Source organism: Mercurialis annua, linkage group LG5, assembly GCF_937616625.2.
Source record: "Mercurialis annua linkage group LG5, ddMerAnnu1.2, whole genome shotgun sequence".
Taxonomy (NCBI): domain Eukaryota; kingdom Viridiplantae; phylum Streptophyta; class Magnoliopsida; order Malpighiales; family Euphorbiaceae; genus Mercurialis; species Mercurialis annua.
In genome coordinates, this window is record NC_065574.1 from 40847067 (window position 1) to 40860902 (window position 13836).

At 38.6% G+C, this 13836-nt stretch overlaps 1 protein-coding gene across 5 annotated transcripts; it reads left to right on the forward strand.

The window, feature by feature from the left end:
• Positions 1–8310: 8310 nt before the first annotated feature.
• LOC126680799 (protein FAR-RED ELONGATED HYPOCOTYL 3) lies at positions 8311–13728 on the forward strand. Of its 5 annotated transcripts, none has more exons than XM_050375990.2 (9): positions 8311–8496; positions 10133–12343; positions 12427–12483; positions 12654–12722; positions 12809–12877; positions 12967–13035; positions 13126–13176; positions 13260–13342; positions 13495–13728. In XM_050375990.2, exons 2-8 carry the CDS (start codon positions 10184–10186, stop codon positions 13317–13319), a joined length of 2535 nt encoding a protein of 844 aa, XP_050231947.1. In that variant the 5' UTR covers positions 8311–8496; positions 10133–10183; the 3' UTR covers positions 13320–13342; positions 13495–13728. The 5 variants fall into 5 exon arrangements, with proteins under 5 accessions (XP_050231947.1, XP_050231951.1, XP_050231950.1 ...); XM_050375994.2 differs by having other exon boundaries at positions 13263–13342; XM_050375993.2 differs by having other exon boundaries at positions 10141–12343.
• Positions 13729–13836: the final 108 nt, after the last annotated feature.

Consider the following 13836-nt stretch of genomic DNA (forward strand, 5'->3'; position numbering starts at 1 on the left):
ACTCCCCCTGAAGATCCGAAGATATGAAGGAGACGCCGAATCCCTTAAGATTCGGTGATATGCCAATAAAGACCGAATCCCTAGAGATTCGGAGATATGCCAATAAAGACCGAATCCCACATGATCCGCCCAAAGCGCGTTAGGACCGGGATTCGGGTAATCGACTAAAAATGGAAGTATTGTCCTATTCGGACACAAACACTATATATGGAAGGATAAGCTCTACTTTAGGAAGATAAGACTATTTAGGAAGACGTTCCTAAATAGGACTCTTATCAGATTAAGGTAGATCTCGACAAATCAGGAGAATCCCTACGATATTGCTGAATCCCTACAAAGTAGGATTCACCTGCCTAATACGACTCTACAAGATATATTCGACTACTATAAAAGGAGCACGAGGTATGCCTAGAATCACAATTACATTCATATACACAAAACGCTGCTCAAAGCTCTAAACTGACTTTAGCATCGGAGAGTTAATCGGACAACCACCGTCCGGTTAGCTTCTACCTTGTTTTGCAGGTCTTACTCACCGGTTCAGAAGGCAGACTCCATCAATTGGCGCCGTCTGTGGGAAAAGCTTAACTAAACTTCAAATAGAAGGAGCTTTTCTGAACTCAAAAACAAATTTCATTGAAGAAGATGACTTCTGAAAGAGTGAACCTGAAAGACAAACAACCAATGGACCCGAAAAACACTCCGGAGATAATCAACGTGACGGAAGACGGGCTTCACAACTCCGAGGAGAAAAGCAATACCGGAGGGCCCTCTTTTTCAACACCTCAATACCAAACTAATCCGATGAGGGGAAGCAACCCAATTGCTTTCAATCTGGGCACTGAAGAACAACAAGCACCGAGCGTAGCAGCACAAGATTCGTACAACGAAATGCTGAAAAAGGTACTAGAATCAGTACAAGCAAATCTGGACAGATTGGCTAGCGAAGCCAAAAGAACGAACGATAGGCACGAAGAAACCATGAAAATCCTAAGGGAAAATTTCAGCCCTACAGCTCCCAGAAGAAGAGGAAGAACAGAAAACGCAAACCCAAGCCGTCGAGAGACAAGAGCAGAAAACAATAAGAGCAAGGAACCCCGAACCAGAGGGAATGGAGAAAGAAACGAAGTAAGAAACCAACGAGAAAATAGAACAAGCGATGAGGAAAGTCCGAATAGAGACAAATCTAACGAGGAATCACCAGAGACACCCAGAAACGAGCATAACCAGGAGGACGCCCGAAGTGGTTTGAATTCAAAAAGAGACGAACGGAGAGAGAAGGAAAAAGAAGACGCCCCGCCAAAGAGCAAGCGACAGGATAGAGATGCAGGGAAAGAACAAACTAAGAAAAAACACCAAGAAGGAGAGGGCGAATCGTCAGAAACACCCCAAAAAAGCAAGGCCACGTATGTAGTAGAAGAAGATTTGGAAGAAAAGATCGCCAAAGCACTCAAAAAACTAAAATCTGAAGAGTTAGACATAGACGATCTCAGGTTGAAAGGATCCCCCCTCTCGCCCGAGATCATGGGGGAAACCATCCCACACAGCATGAAGCTACCGATCCTGCCAACTTTCAATGGGGAAGGAGACCCCCGAGACCATACGTCTAGATTCACAGCGACCATAGGGCTACTCAGCGTGTCAGACGCCATTCTCTGCAGAGTTTTCCCTACCACACTCACGGGCACGGCCCAGAGATGGTATAACAAATTAAAATCAGGCTCAATCAAATACTTCGCTTCGCTCTCAACAGAGTTCCTCAATAGATATCTCACAAACATCCCAACAAAAACTACTACTAGCATCCTAAGATCCTGCATATAAGAAGAAGGAGAAACCCTACGAAGCTACATCGAACAATTCAACAAGCAAGCTATAAAGATTGACAGCCTGAACGTCGACATGGCGACAGAAGCATTGCGAGAAGGGACGCGATTCGGAAAATTGGTGGATAAGCTACTAGTCAATAAGCCCACGACTTTCTCGAACTTAATGGGCATAGCTCAGAAATACTTCGAGCTAGACGAAGGGCGAAGGGCGATCCGTGGAAAGGAAGCAAAAGGAAAAGAGTCAAAAGAGAAATCCAGAGAAAAGACCAAGTCCAAACCTGATGACAGGAGAGGAAGGCCAGAGGAGAACAGACGATTCGCCCCCCAGGCAAGATATGAATCGAGATATGATCCCAGAGATGACGAGAATAACTTCACTCCGCTAAACACCAGCCGAACTAATGTCCTCATGTGGATCAAAGAAAATGTCAAAAACGTGGTATGGCCACCAAAGATGAAAGCGGAGATAAGAGACACCAGAAAATACTGCAAATTTCACGACGATTACGGACATGAAACGGATAGCTGCAGAGACTTAAAGGTCGAGATCGAAAGGATGATCGACACAGGCGAGCTGAGGAAATTTGTGGCCCGAAAAGAGAAGAGCAATGACAAAGGAGAAAAAAGAAGCAGAGAAGACAAGCCAAAAGAGAAAGAAGACGAACGCCCATCCAAAATATTGGGAACCATACACATGATTAATGGAGGAGGACATAGTAGCTCCACGATCAGGAGAAATCAGAGGAAAGAAGTGATGAACATAAGAGAAACTCACATGCCACCGGTGATCTTTGATGTAGAAGACTATGAATACGTCAAAGCACCCCACAACGATGCTTTGGTAGTAACTACTATCATTGAAAATTGGAACATGGAGCGAATCCTAATCGACGAAGGAAGCGCGGTAAACCTTATGACAAACGCAGCATACAAAATGCTTGGAGGAACGGCGTCAAGGCTACGCCGAGTCCCAATTCCGCTATCAGGACTCGGTGGCCCCTCCATCACTCCACTGGGAGCAGTCACCTTGGAAGTAACAATCGGCCCAGAAAGAGGAATCAACAAGAAAGTCATGTCACTATTTAACATAGTGGACATGGAATTAACATACAATGCCATCCTAGGAAGACCTTTCCTCCATGATTCGGCGGCAGTGACTAGCATAAGAGCGTTGGCAATGAAAATACCAACTGAAAAAGGAGTAGTGACGCTGAGAGGAGACCAAGGAATAGCCAAGAAATGTTATGACGAGTCAGTAGTGGATCTCCAAGAGAACAAGACCGAAAAGAAGGAAGAATAAGAACGGAAAACGACCCATCATCAGTAACGACTTTATGTCTTACCAGATGGCGTCAAATCTATCTTTAATATTTTGTATGCCATCTTTTTATTAATAAAAGTTCAATTTTCCTACTATATAATTAGCCAGACGAACCAATAAAGAAATAAAAATCAAGAGCAGCCACGAATGATTAAATCAAAGATGAAAGACGAAAAAATAAGTTAAAGATCAAACTCAAGAAAGGCGAAATCGCCAAACAAAGGTGAATCAACACGAAAAGGCTGATAGCCAAGAGAATGAGTTTAAATTAACTCAAGGCAAAATTGCCAAACTAGGCAAATCGCCACAAAAGGAGGATGGCCAAGAAAAACGAGTTTAAATTAACTCAGAAAAGGCAAATCGCCAAAAAAGAGTTTAGATTAACTCAAAACACAAAAGATAAAGAGTTTAGATTAACTCGAAATAAAAACAAAAATAAAAGAGTTTAGATTAACTCTATAAAAAAGCAACGCCAAGAACAGGGTTTAGAATAACCCTCGAGGCAAGACAAGTACATAAACAAAAAACTAATATAAGGCGAAAGCACACTTTTGAAGAAGCACGAAGAAAATATATTCATAAATTGTGAATTACAAAAAACAAAATCCATCAATTATCAAATACAATCAAAAGAAAAACTACTGGACACGGTCCTTAGATATCTTGACAAGAAGGTCACGAGCGATGGCCTGGGGATCCAACCCATTAACTCCAGAAAGATCAATATTAGGATTCTGCTGAAGTTTCCTCCCAATAGCAAGGCGATACTCGCCTATCAAAGCAGAATAAAAAGCCTTCGTATCCAGTAAACGGATGTGAAGACCTTCAAACTCCGACCTTAGCTTATCCCTCTCCCCACCAACAAGGGTATTGATTCGAATAAGCTCCTCAATCTCTTGACTCAAGTCATTGGTTTTCTTCTCGATCACTTTAACTTGGCGATCGTTAATCGCATCCTGCGCCTTGAGTTGCGCCAAAAGGGAATCATGCTCTTCCATAGATGCCTTCAACTTTGCCCTCTCAGACTCGGAAGTCGCCAAAAGAGAAGATAGACGCTCGACCTCCTCCTCAGCACACTGTCGGCGGTCATTCAATACCAAAACAGATTGAAGAGCCTACAACACCAAAAATAGATCAGTAAGGAAACAACAGAATCAAACAATATTATATTCAAGAAAGAAAACACTTACAGAAAAACCATGAAAATAAGCCAGATCAGAAAGCTCCTGACCCGGCCTAGAACAAAACCATGTGACATCATCAGGAATCGCCAAAGTTCGGATATATTCCGCCAACACTCTAGGATTCAGCAAACTAGCGGGATCCTGACCTTCGACCCACTGCACCAAATCCGGGGCAGAAGAAGAGCTTCCAGAAAGACTCTCTCTCGATGGAGAACCATCGCCAACTCGACGTCTCTTCCTAGACGGAGAATCCAGGTTTCAACCCAAGGAAATCTCTCCCGAATCAGCAACAACCAGCCCATCTGAATCCACATCCCCAGCTCCCCCCGAGACGGTAAATGATGCTAGAGGGGGAGGTAGCGATGGAACCGCCTCGTCACCTACTGGATCAGCCAAGTCATCATCATCATCTACAACAATAACCTCATCACCCACAGGCAACGCTATCTCGACGGGAGCGATGGGAACATCAGCAGGAGCTACATCCACATCAACGTCGTCAGGAATAATGTTGGCGATGTGAGCGTCAGGACCGCCCATCGGAACGTCCAAATCTACTTGAAATCCGGAAAGGAAATCGTCAGAAGAAGAAGACATCCTACAAAAGAAACATCAAAAAGAACTTAAGCAAATTAATATACCTTGAATAAAGGAGTAGCAAAGATCCGCCAAGCCTCGAGGAGGATCCTCCAAAGGAAACCATCGATGCCGAAGATGACTATTAACCATGACATCTAGAACGGGACGCTGAATAGCACCATAGAAAGATATGTCGAAAGCAAGTTTTGACTCGGATAAACTTAAAGGAGACGGACAACTCTGAACTTGGTGAGAAGAAAAACCATCCGAAAAATGAAGAAAAGCAAATTTATGGTAAACAATAAAGAAACGCCTTCGCCAGCGACCGGTTAGGCAAGGAAGATAAATACGAGATCGCCCTTCTCTGCCAAGGGCGAAAACGAAGCAACCATCGCACTTCCTAAAGTCTACGAAATAATACAACACGTTGAGAGAAGGGGCACAACCCCGAAGCCTACACGCCTCCGAAAAGGCGAGCACTACTTTAATCGTACCGGGATAAAGTTGTCCCAGAGCAACCTTTAAATCCCTGCACACTTCTACTAAAAACGAGTCTAAAGGAAACCTAAGACCAGCAGCAAACTGCTCCTCGAAAAGAACCGCCCTACAAGAAGAACCCGGAGAATCGGAGGCAGCCATATCGGCACCGGGTAATATTACCCTATAATCGAAAGGAAAGCTATACTTAAAATAGATATCTAAGACTTCACTCCTACGAAGCTTTGATCTGGTAAAAGCCATAGTAGCGCATGCATCTTCCACTCGACTAAGAGGCATCCTAGAACAGGAAATCACAAATATAAATATAAAATAAAGATCAAACAAGAAATATATTGAAGAACACATTGAAGAACACATCGAAGAACACCAAGAACAGAAAAAGAATTTCTAGAACAATGATCATGAAGAACATATACAAGTAAGAAAACCGTATTAACATCCAAGTAACAAAAGGGAACATACCTGAAGATCTGGATAAAACAAGTCACGAAGAACCAAATAATCAGACAAAGAACGAAGAGGAAATAGTTGCAGAAATAAGAACAAATTCGAAAATCAAGTGAGAGGGAAAAGAAGAAATGCAAAGAGATTAAATATGAAGAGTTTTGAATAAGTCATTAATCATTAAATCACTAAATATCGACACGTGGCAACGCAGAATCTTACTAAAGAAGAAACGCCACCTACAAACATATGAAACGACTCGCCCGGAATACAAAGTGACTCGCCCGTATAAGAGGACTCAGCTCCAAAAGAGCTAAAATCCACTAAGGCATGAATACCAATTACTTCCGCTCACTTGCGGGGGGCTAATGATGGATACCGAATCCTATAGTAAATATAATGGAGCCGAGTCACAGGAGATCCATTCTCATGTGATACCGGACTCCCCCTGAAGATCCGAAGATATGAAGGAGACGCCGAATCCCTTAAGATTCGGTGATATGCCAATAAAGACCAAATCCCTAGAGATTCGGAGATATGCCAATAAAGACCGAATCCCACATGATCCGCCCAAAGCGCGTTAGGACCGGGATTCGGGTAATCGACTAAGAATGGAAGTATTGTCCTATTCGGACACAAACACTATATATGGAAGGATAAGCTCTACTTTAGGAAGATAAGACTATTTAGGAAGACGTTCCTAAATAGGACTCTTATCAGATTAAGGTAGATCTCGACAAATCAGGAGAATCCCTATGATATTGCCGAATCCCTACAAAGTAGGATTCACCTGCCTAATACGACTCTACAAGGTATATTCGACTACTATAAAAGGAGCACGAGGTATGCCTAAAATCACAATTACATTCATATACACAAAACGCTGCTCAAAGCTCTAAACTGGCTTTAGCATCGGAGAGTTAATCGGACAACCACCGTCCGGTTAGCTTCTACCTTATTTTGCAGGTCTTACTCACCGGTTCAGAAGGCAGACTCCATCATAAATGAATAATTTTTGTCTATACGAATAAAATATTTTTACAATTTATATATATATATATATATATATATATATATATATATATATATATATATATATATATATAATATCGGTTCTTCTCGATTCGGGACGGTTCGGTACAGTTCTCGGTACAGAAATTTACCTAAGATCCAAAATCGTATCAATTAAATTTTCGGTTCGGTCCGGTTTAAGAAAAATCAATAGTCAACGGATATTTTTTAGTTCTGAATATTTTTGAATCGGTTTTCGGATCGGATTCGGGAATCTCCAAAACTGTGCATACCCCTATTGGCCAACTTGAGGACTTCTTGGATGAGATTGTTGAAGGAAGAATGAAGTTTTTGGGTTTGGAAGATTAAATAAGAATTTTGGAAAGACTCACAATAGTATTTATGTATTTTTAGGTGTATATTAAGTTGTTTTTTAAATATTTTTTAGTGTACTTTAATTTGTTGTTTAAGTATATTTTAAATATATTTTTCTTGTTTTTAATGTTTCTTAGTGTTTATATGTGTAAATTTAGTTTTTTTGATGTATTTCGGCATTGTTAATCCCAAAAAAATAAACTTATAATAAATCAAAAGTAAATTTGGACGTAGTTGGTCTAGTTTCGGTTCAATTTTAGTTTACCGAATGCAAATTGAAAGTAAACTAGTTAAGAATTTTTGTTCAAAATAACATAAACGAAAAGCAAATGAAAAACAAATCAGTTTATTTGGTTTATTTTAGGTTTTTGAATTATGTATTTTTGAATATATTTATTTTTAGTATTTCAGATTTTTTTTTTCGTTAGAGTATTTTTATAAATATTTAATTTAAAACTTGTAACATAAAAATATAAAATTGGATTATTAAACACCGCCCCTTTTTACTAGGAACCGCCCTTTCTTTTTTACCAAAATACCCTTTTACCTATTTCTAATTTAAAAACTTATATTCAAATCCTCTCAACTCGCATTCAAACACGAAGAACGAATAACAAAATTTCGAGTGAAAATGTCGGAATCCAACCGAAAAAGAAACGAAAATTCTCTCGTAAGTTTGCGTTTAATTTTTTAAATTTTTTTTGAATTTTTTTAACTGGGGACGTCCCCGGTTTTTGCCTCCCCTATGGGAAGACGTTTTCTGGAAACATTTCCCCATAGGGGAGATGCAATTTCTGGGGACGTTCCCGGTTAAAAATATTCAAAAAAAATTATTTTGAGAAAATTTTTGAAATTTTATTACCCGTTTTTCATTATAGTTAGGTTGTAATCGTAATCGGAATCGGCCATTGCAATTTTAAAATTGTAATGAGATTGAAAGAAAAAAAAAAGTATGTTTTCAATTAAAAGGGCAAGAAGGTAATTAAAAGGGGCGGTACCTAGTAAAAAGAGGCGGTATATACTAAAATCCAATATAAAAAAAAAAGAAGGAAAACACAAAAAAGTCACACACGCAACGTAATGGACGTGCGTAGATGAGAAAGAAAGAGGGGAAAGGAAAGCTGAGAGAGCTGTGAAGCGGAAGCGAGTGAGAAGAGCGAGTGAACCCTAATTTTGAATTTTCCCCCAAAAAAACTTCTCAGACGCGCCCCTTCGTGCACTCGCCTTCCATTTTTTCTAACTTCCAAATGAGGTTTCTCACTCCCTTCTTATCCATCTTTAATTTTCTGTTTGCTGTTTGGTTTCCCAGAAAATCTAAGAAAAGAAAATATTTAAGAATGTGAACGGAAACGAGAAATTGAAATTTTTCTCTGTTTCCTTTTTCTTTTACGGAGACAGAGAAATGTTAGGTCTGTTTAGGGATTCCAAATGTTTTATTTAATGTAATTGCAAATTGTAGAATTGCTGTTGCATTACGATTTGAATTTCATTTTTCTTTTATTCAATGTAATTACAAATAATTGATTTTTTTCTTGTATATAATTTTTTCTACATCCAATTTTTTTTGCATCTAGTTTAGTTTAAATATGCACGGAATTAACTTGTTTTGCTTCAATTTCTTGCCAATTGTTCACTGTAACATTGTGAAGAGTTTCTAAGGAGGCAATGCTGGCTAATCTGACAGAATTGCTTTTAGAATGTATCAGTTAACATGCTTAAGTTTGTCTACAGCTATCTCAGTTTATATCCATTAGAGCGTCTCCAATGGTACTCTTTAAAATAAAGAGTATCTAATGTATAAAGATTAATTTCTTTTATACAAATCCAACAAAATCTTTACTTTACAATTATTTATTTTGACATTTTCCATATACATTAACTTATTGGTTTTGGTCTTTTTATGTAAATTTCTCTTATTTTCTTATTTTGGAAAAGCAAATAAATTCTACTCTCCGAAGATAAATGATTAGTTCTTATTGAAAAGTGAAATATTAACTTCATATGGAATACATATGGATTAGAGAGTTAAGTTTGGCTCAACTAACTCTTCGTATTAAATTTGTATAATAACGAGTTTATTGGACTCTTAATTTATTGTTAAGAAGAGAGTTTAACTTTTTAAAGAGTCCAACTTGGAGGTGCTCTTACTTGTAATGTAAATCCTAAAAGTCCATCGCTGGCTGCTTCACCTAGTTGTAGTAACAAAAGACACTGAGAAAGCTGTAATGAACCATGGGAGGGATTTAATGAGTTTGGCAATAACTTTTGAGTATTTGGTTTATAGGGTAAGCCATGTACATATTTTTATATTTAGTTATGGTTTAATATTATCCTTACGCAATGTTATGCCTTAAGTTCTCCCATTCTATCAAGACTTGCAATTTTGATCACTTTTATGATCAATGTTTCTTCACCATACATATTAGTGTATGAATTGTCTATGCGCATGTACGTGGACACAAGTGATTGGGTGTGCGTGCATGTGCATACCCATATTTATGCGGATTGCGGATATGTTGGTATGCTTGTCGAACAAGCAAAATCATGAGTTTGTATCTACTTATAAGCTGCTTAATTGCCAAGTTATAGAATGAGCCTTGAACTCTTTCTACTATATGACTGTGGAGTGGAACATATATGAATGAGAATTTTAAGAGAAGTACAGACAATTATTTGGACCTGCAGAATAAAGAGAGAAAAGGCGACCAATTAGAATGGTCAGCGATCAATGTGTGCCTTGGAGGGTTCATACAGCACTTGAAATACACATTGTCTTTCATATGTCTGCAGCGCAAATATTTTCTTGCTGCTTTTTATTTTCTGCCATCAATATATTTAAAACTAGGGTATTCAACAAGTTTCTTGGAAGTGACGCTTTGCCTTTTCAGCTTTTCAGGTGGTTTAACTGAAAGCATTCTGTAAAGGGTGAAAGTCTCACAATGGATATTGATCTTAGGTTACCTTCTGGTGAACATTATAAAGACAATGATGAACCAAATGGAATTGACAATATGTTGAACGAAGAAAAGCTTCATATTGGAGACCTAGGGAGTGGAAATATTGTTGATGTTGCAGAAGAGGTTCACTCAATGGAAGGTGGGGGCATGACTTCATCAATGGTAGAATTCAAAGAAGAAACAAGTCTTGAGCCACTTTCTGGTATGGAATTTGAATCGCATGGGGCAGCATATTCATTTTATCAAGAATATGCTCGTTCTATGGGATTCAATACAGCAATACAAAACAGCCGACGTTCAAAAACATCAAGGGAGTTCATTGATGCAAAGTTTGCTTGTTCTAGATATGGAACAAAGCGAGAGTATGACAAGTCCTATAACCGACCACGTGCCAGACAAAATAAGCAAGACTCTGAAAATGGAACTGGTCGCCGGTCATGTTTAAAGACAGACTGCAAAGCAAGCATGCATGTTAAGAGAAGGCCAGATGGAAAATGGGTTATTCATAGTTTTGTGAAGGAGCACAACCATGAGCTTTTACCTGCCCAAGCTGTGAGCGAACAAACAAGAAAGATGTATGCTGCAATGGCTAGACAATTTGCTGAATATAAAAATGTTGTTGGCCTCAAGAATGACCCGAGAAACCCATTTGATAAGGGTCGGAATTTGGCACTGGAAGCTGCTGATGCTAAGATATTACTTGATTTTTGCACACAGATGCAGAATTTGAATTCCAATTTCTTCTACGCCATAGAAGTGGGTGAGGATCAACGTCTAAAGACTTTATTTTGGGTCGATGCCAAAAGTAGACTGGACTATGTTAATTTCTGTGATGTTGTCTCCTTTGATACTACCTATGTTAGGAACAAATATAAAATGCCTCTTGCGCTTTTTGTTGGAGTGAACCAACACTATCAGTTCATGTTACTTGGATGTGCTCTGCTATCAGATGAAAGTGGAATGACTTATTCTTGGCTAATGCAGACATGGCATAGAGCAATGGGTGGGCAATCTCCCAAAGTTATTATCTCCGATCAAGATAAAGCTTTAAAATCTGTTATATCAGATGTCTTTCCAAATGCTTATCATCGTTTCTTTTTGTGGAGCATCTTGGGAAAGGTAACTGAAAACTTGAGTCAAGTAATTAAACAGCATGAAAATTTTATGGCCAAATTTGAAAAATGCATCTTTAGGTCATGGACAAATGATGAGTTTATGAAAAGATGGTTGAAGATTCTTGATAGATTTGAACTCAGAGAGAATGAATTGATGCAATCATTGTATGAAGATCATGAATTGTGGGTACCAATCTACATGAAGGATGCTATTTTGGCTGGAATGTCAACTGCGCAGCGATCTGAGAGTATAAACTCTTACTTTGATAAGTATGTACATAAGAAGACCACTGTACAAGAGTTTCTGAAACAGTATGAATCAATTCTACAAGACAGGTACGAAGAGGAAGGGAAAGCAGATTCCGATACTTGGAACAAACAACCAGCATTAAAATCTCCATCCCCTTTAGAAAAGAGTGTCTCTGGGGAATACACACATGCAGTATTTAAGAAATTTCAAGTTGAGGTCTTGGGTGTAGTTGCTTGCCACCCAAAAATGGAATCCCAAAATGAGACAAGTGTTAGTTTTAGAGTTCAAGACTTGGAAAAGCAGCAAGATTTCACTGTTGTATGGAATCAAATAAGGCCAGAAATTAATTGCATATGTCGATTATTTGAGTACAAGGGTTATCTCTGTCGACATGCTCTGGTTGTACTTCAGATGTGTCAACAGTCTGCTATTCCATCCCAGTATGTTCTAAAGCGGTGGACAAAAGATGTGAAGAGCAGACATTTTCTGGGGGAAGAATCTGAACAGGTACAATCTAGGGTGCAAAGGTACAATGATTTGTGTAAACGGGCATTGAAATTGAGTGAAGAGGGATCATTGTCTCAAGAGAGTTACAATATTGCATTTCATGCTCTTGAAGAGGCTTTTGGAAATTGTATCAGTGCAAATAATTCTAGCAAGACTCTTGCAGAAGCGGGTACCTCGGCTGCTCATGGTTTGCTCTGCATTGAAGAAGATAATCAGAGTAGGAGTTTGAACAAGACAATTAAGAAAAAAAATCCAACTAAGAAAAGAAAGGTCAGTTGTTAATAATACCTGGTTCAGATTTTTATGTGGATCTGATTTGTAGTTCATTTTTATGACAATTTCTCAATATGCAGGTGAACTCAGAGCAGGAGGTTACAGCTGTTGGGGCAGAAGACAACTTGCAACAAATGGTTCGTGTAATTTGTAGGGTGTTTTTATTCAAAATAATTTTATGTATTCTTACGCAAATTGTTTTGCTTTTGTGGTTATTACTGTTGTCATGATGGTTCTAGTACCACTCATTTTTGGTATTGAAGAATGCATAACTGATGTTTTCTAACTAGTGGCATTTCACTTGTAGGAGAAATTGAACTCAAGAACAGTAACATTAGATAGCTATTATGGAGCGCAACAAAGCGTGCCAGGGATGGTAGGATTTCCTCTGAATTTAAGTTACGTGCCTATGGCAATGCAGAATGATTTTGCCGATCCATTTGGCGTTTCATGTCTTTGCAGGTGCAACTGAACCTGATGGCTCCAACACGAGATAATTACTATGGGACTCAACAGACCATGCAGGGGCTGGTATGTCAAACAAAAGATTTAGTTTGCTAATATAGTGATGCAGTTTCATATGGTTTGCTTATTATGAAAATTGGGTTTCATATTTATAGGGACAGTTGAATTCGATAGCACCAAGCCATGATGGCTACTATAATGCACAGCAAAGCATCCATGGATTGGTACTTTTATCTTGATTGTGGTTTATACTTTATAGTTTCTGAGTAGTGCTGCGTGCAGGGTTTGAAATGACAATGCTTTTATGGTTGCAGGGGCAAATGGATTTCTTCCGTACACCAACGGGTTTTGCTTATGGAATTAGGGTAAGTTTGCCGGACATGGTTTCAACTTTTCTGATGTCGAAACGTAGTTTTCTTATGGAAGGATTTTTGTTTCTTTCTTACAGCAGGATGAACCCAATGTAAGAACTGCACAGCTGCATGACAATGCATCGAGACATGCATGAAGAGAACCTTGATCACTATGAAGGTAGGTCACTATGATAATTACCACCATCTCCTGAATCTAGGTCAAAATTACCGTTTTTAACTTTAAAATTCCACACGGAAAACAGTAATTCCGATTCTATTGAAATCGTATACATATGAAATAGGGATGAAAATGTTTTGGTTTGATTGTAGATAAGGAGGAAGAAGATTTGTTTTTGTGGTGCAGACTGAAGTGAAGAAAGCTGCTTTAGTGTTTGTAAAATAAGATAGCATAGGACTCAGAGTTTCACCGTTTAGTGAAATCCCTGCTTATATTATTGTAATAGTAAAATATTTTAGATGAATTGGGTCCTTCCATTTTAGCTAAACCAAACCTTATTTATACTAAAAATGGAGTTCCACGATGTAGATAATCTGATTTTCCCATATTCTTTCTGCAACAATTTTAATTTATTAGGATCAAACTGTGACTAAACCCAAGTGCAAATCTGATAGCTTAACAGCGATATTTTTTAAAAAAAACTTTTCTGCTTC

Excerpts from the sequence above, each read along its gene's own strand:
- LOC126680799 (XM_050375990.2), top strand. The coding sequence starts at position 10,184 with ATGGATATTGATCTTAGGTTACCTTCTGGTGAACATTATAAAGACAAT. Across the intron at positions 12,723-12,808 it reads AACAAAGCGTGCCAGGGATG|GTGCAACTGAACCTGATGGC; the intron begins GTAGGATTTCCT and ends ATGTCTTTGCAG. Across the intron at positions 13,036-13,125 it reads AGCAAAGCATCCATGGATTG|GGGCAAATGGATTTCTTCCG; the intron begins GTACTTTTATCT and ends TTATGGTTGCAG.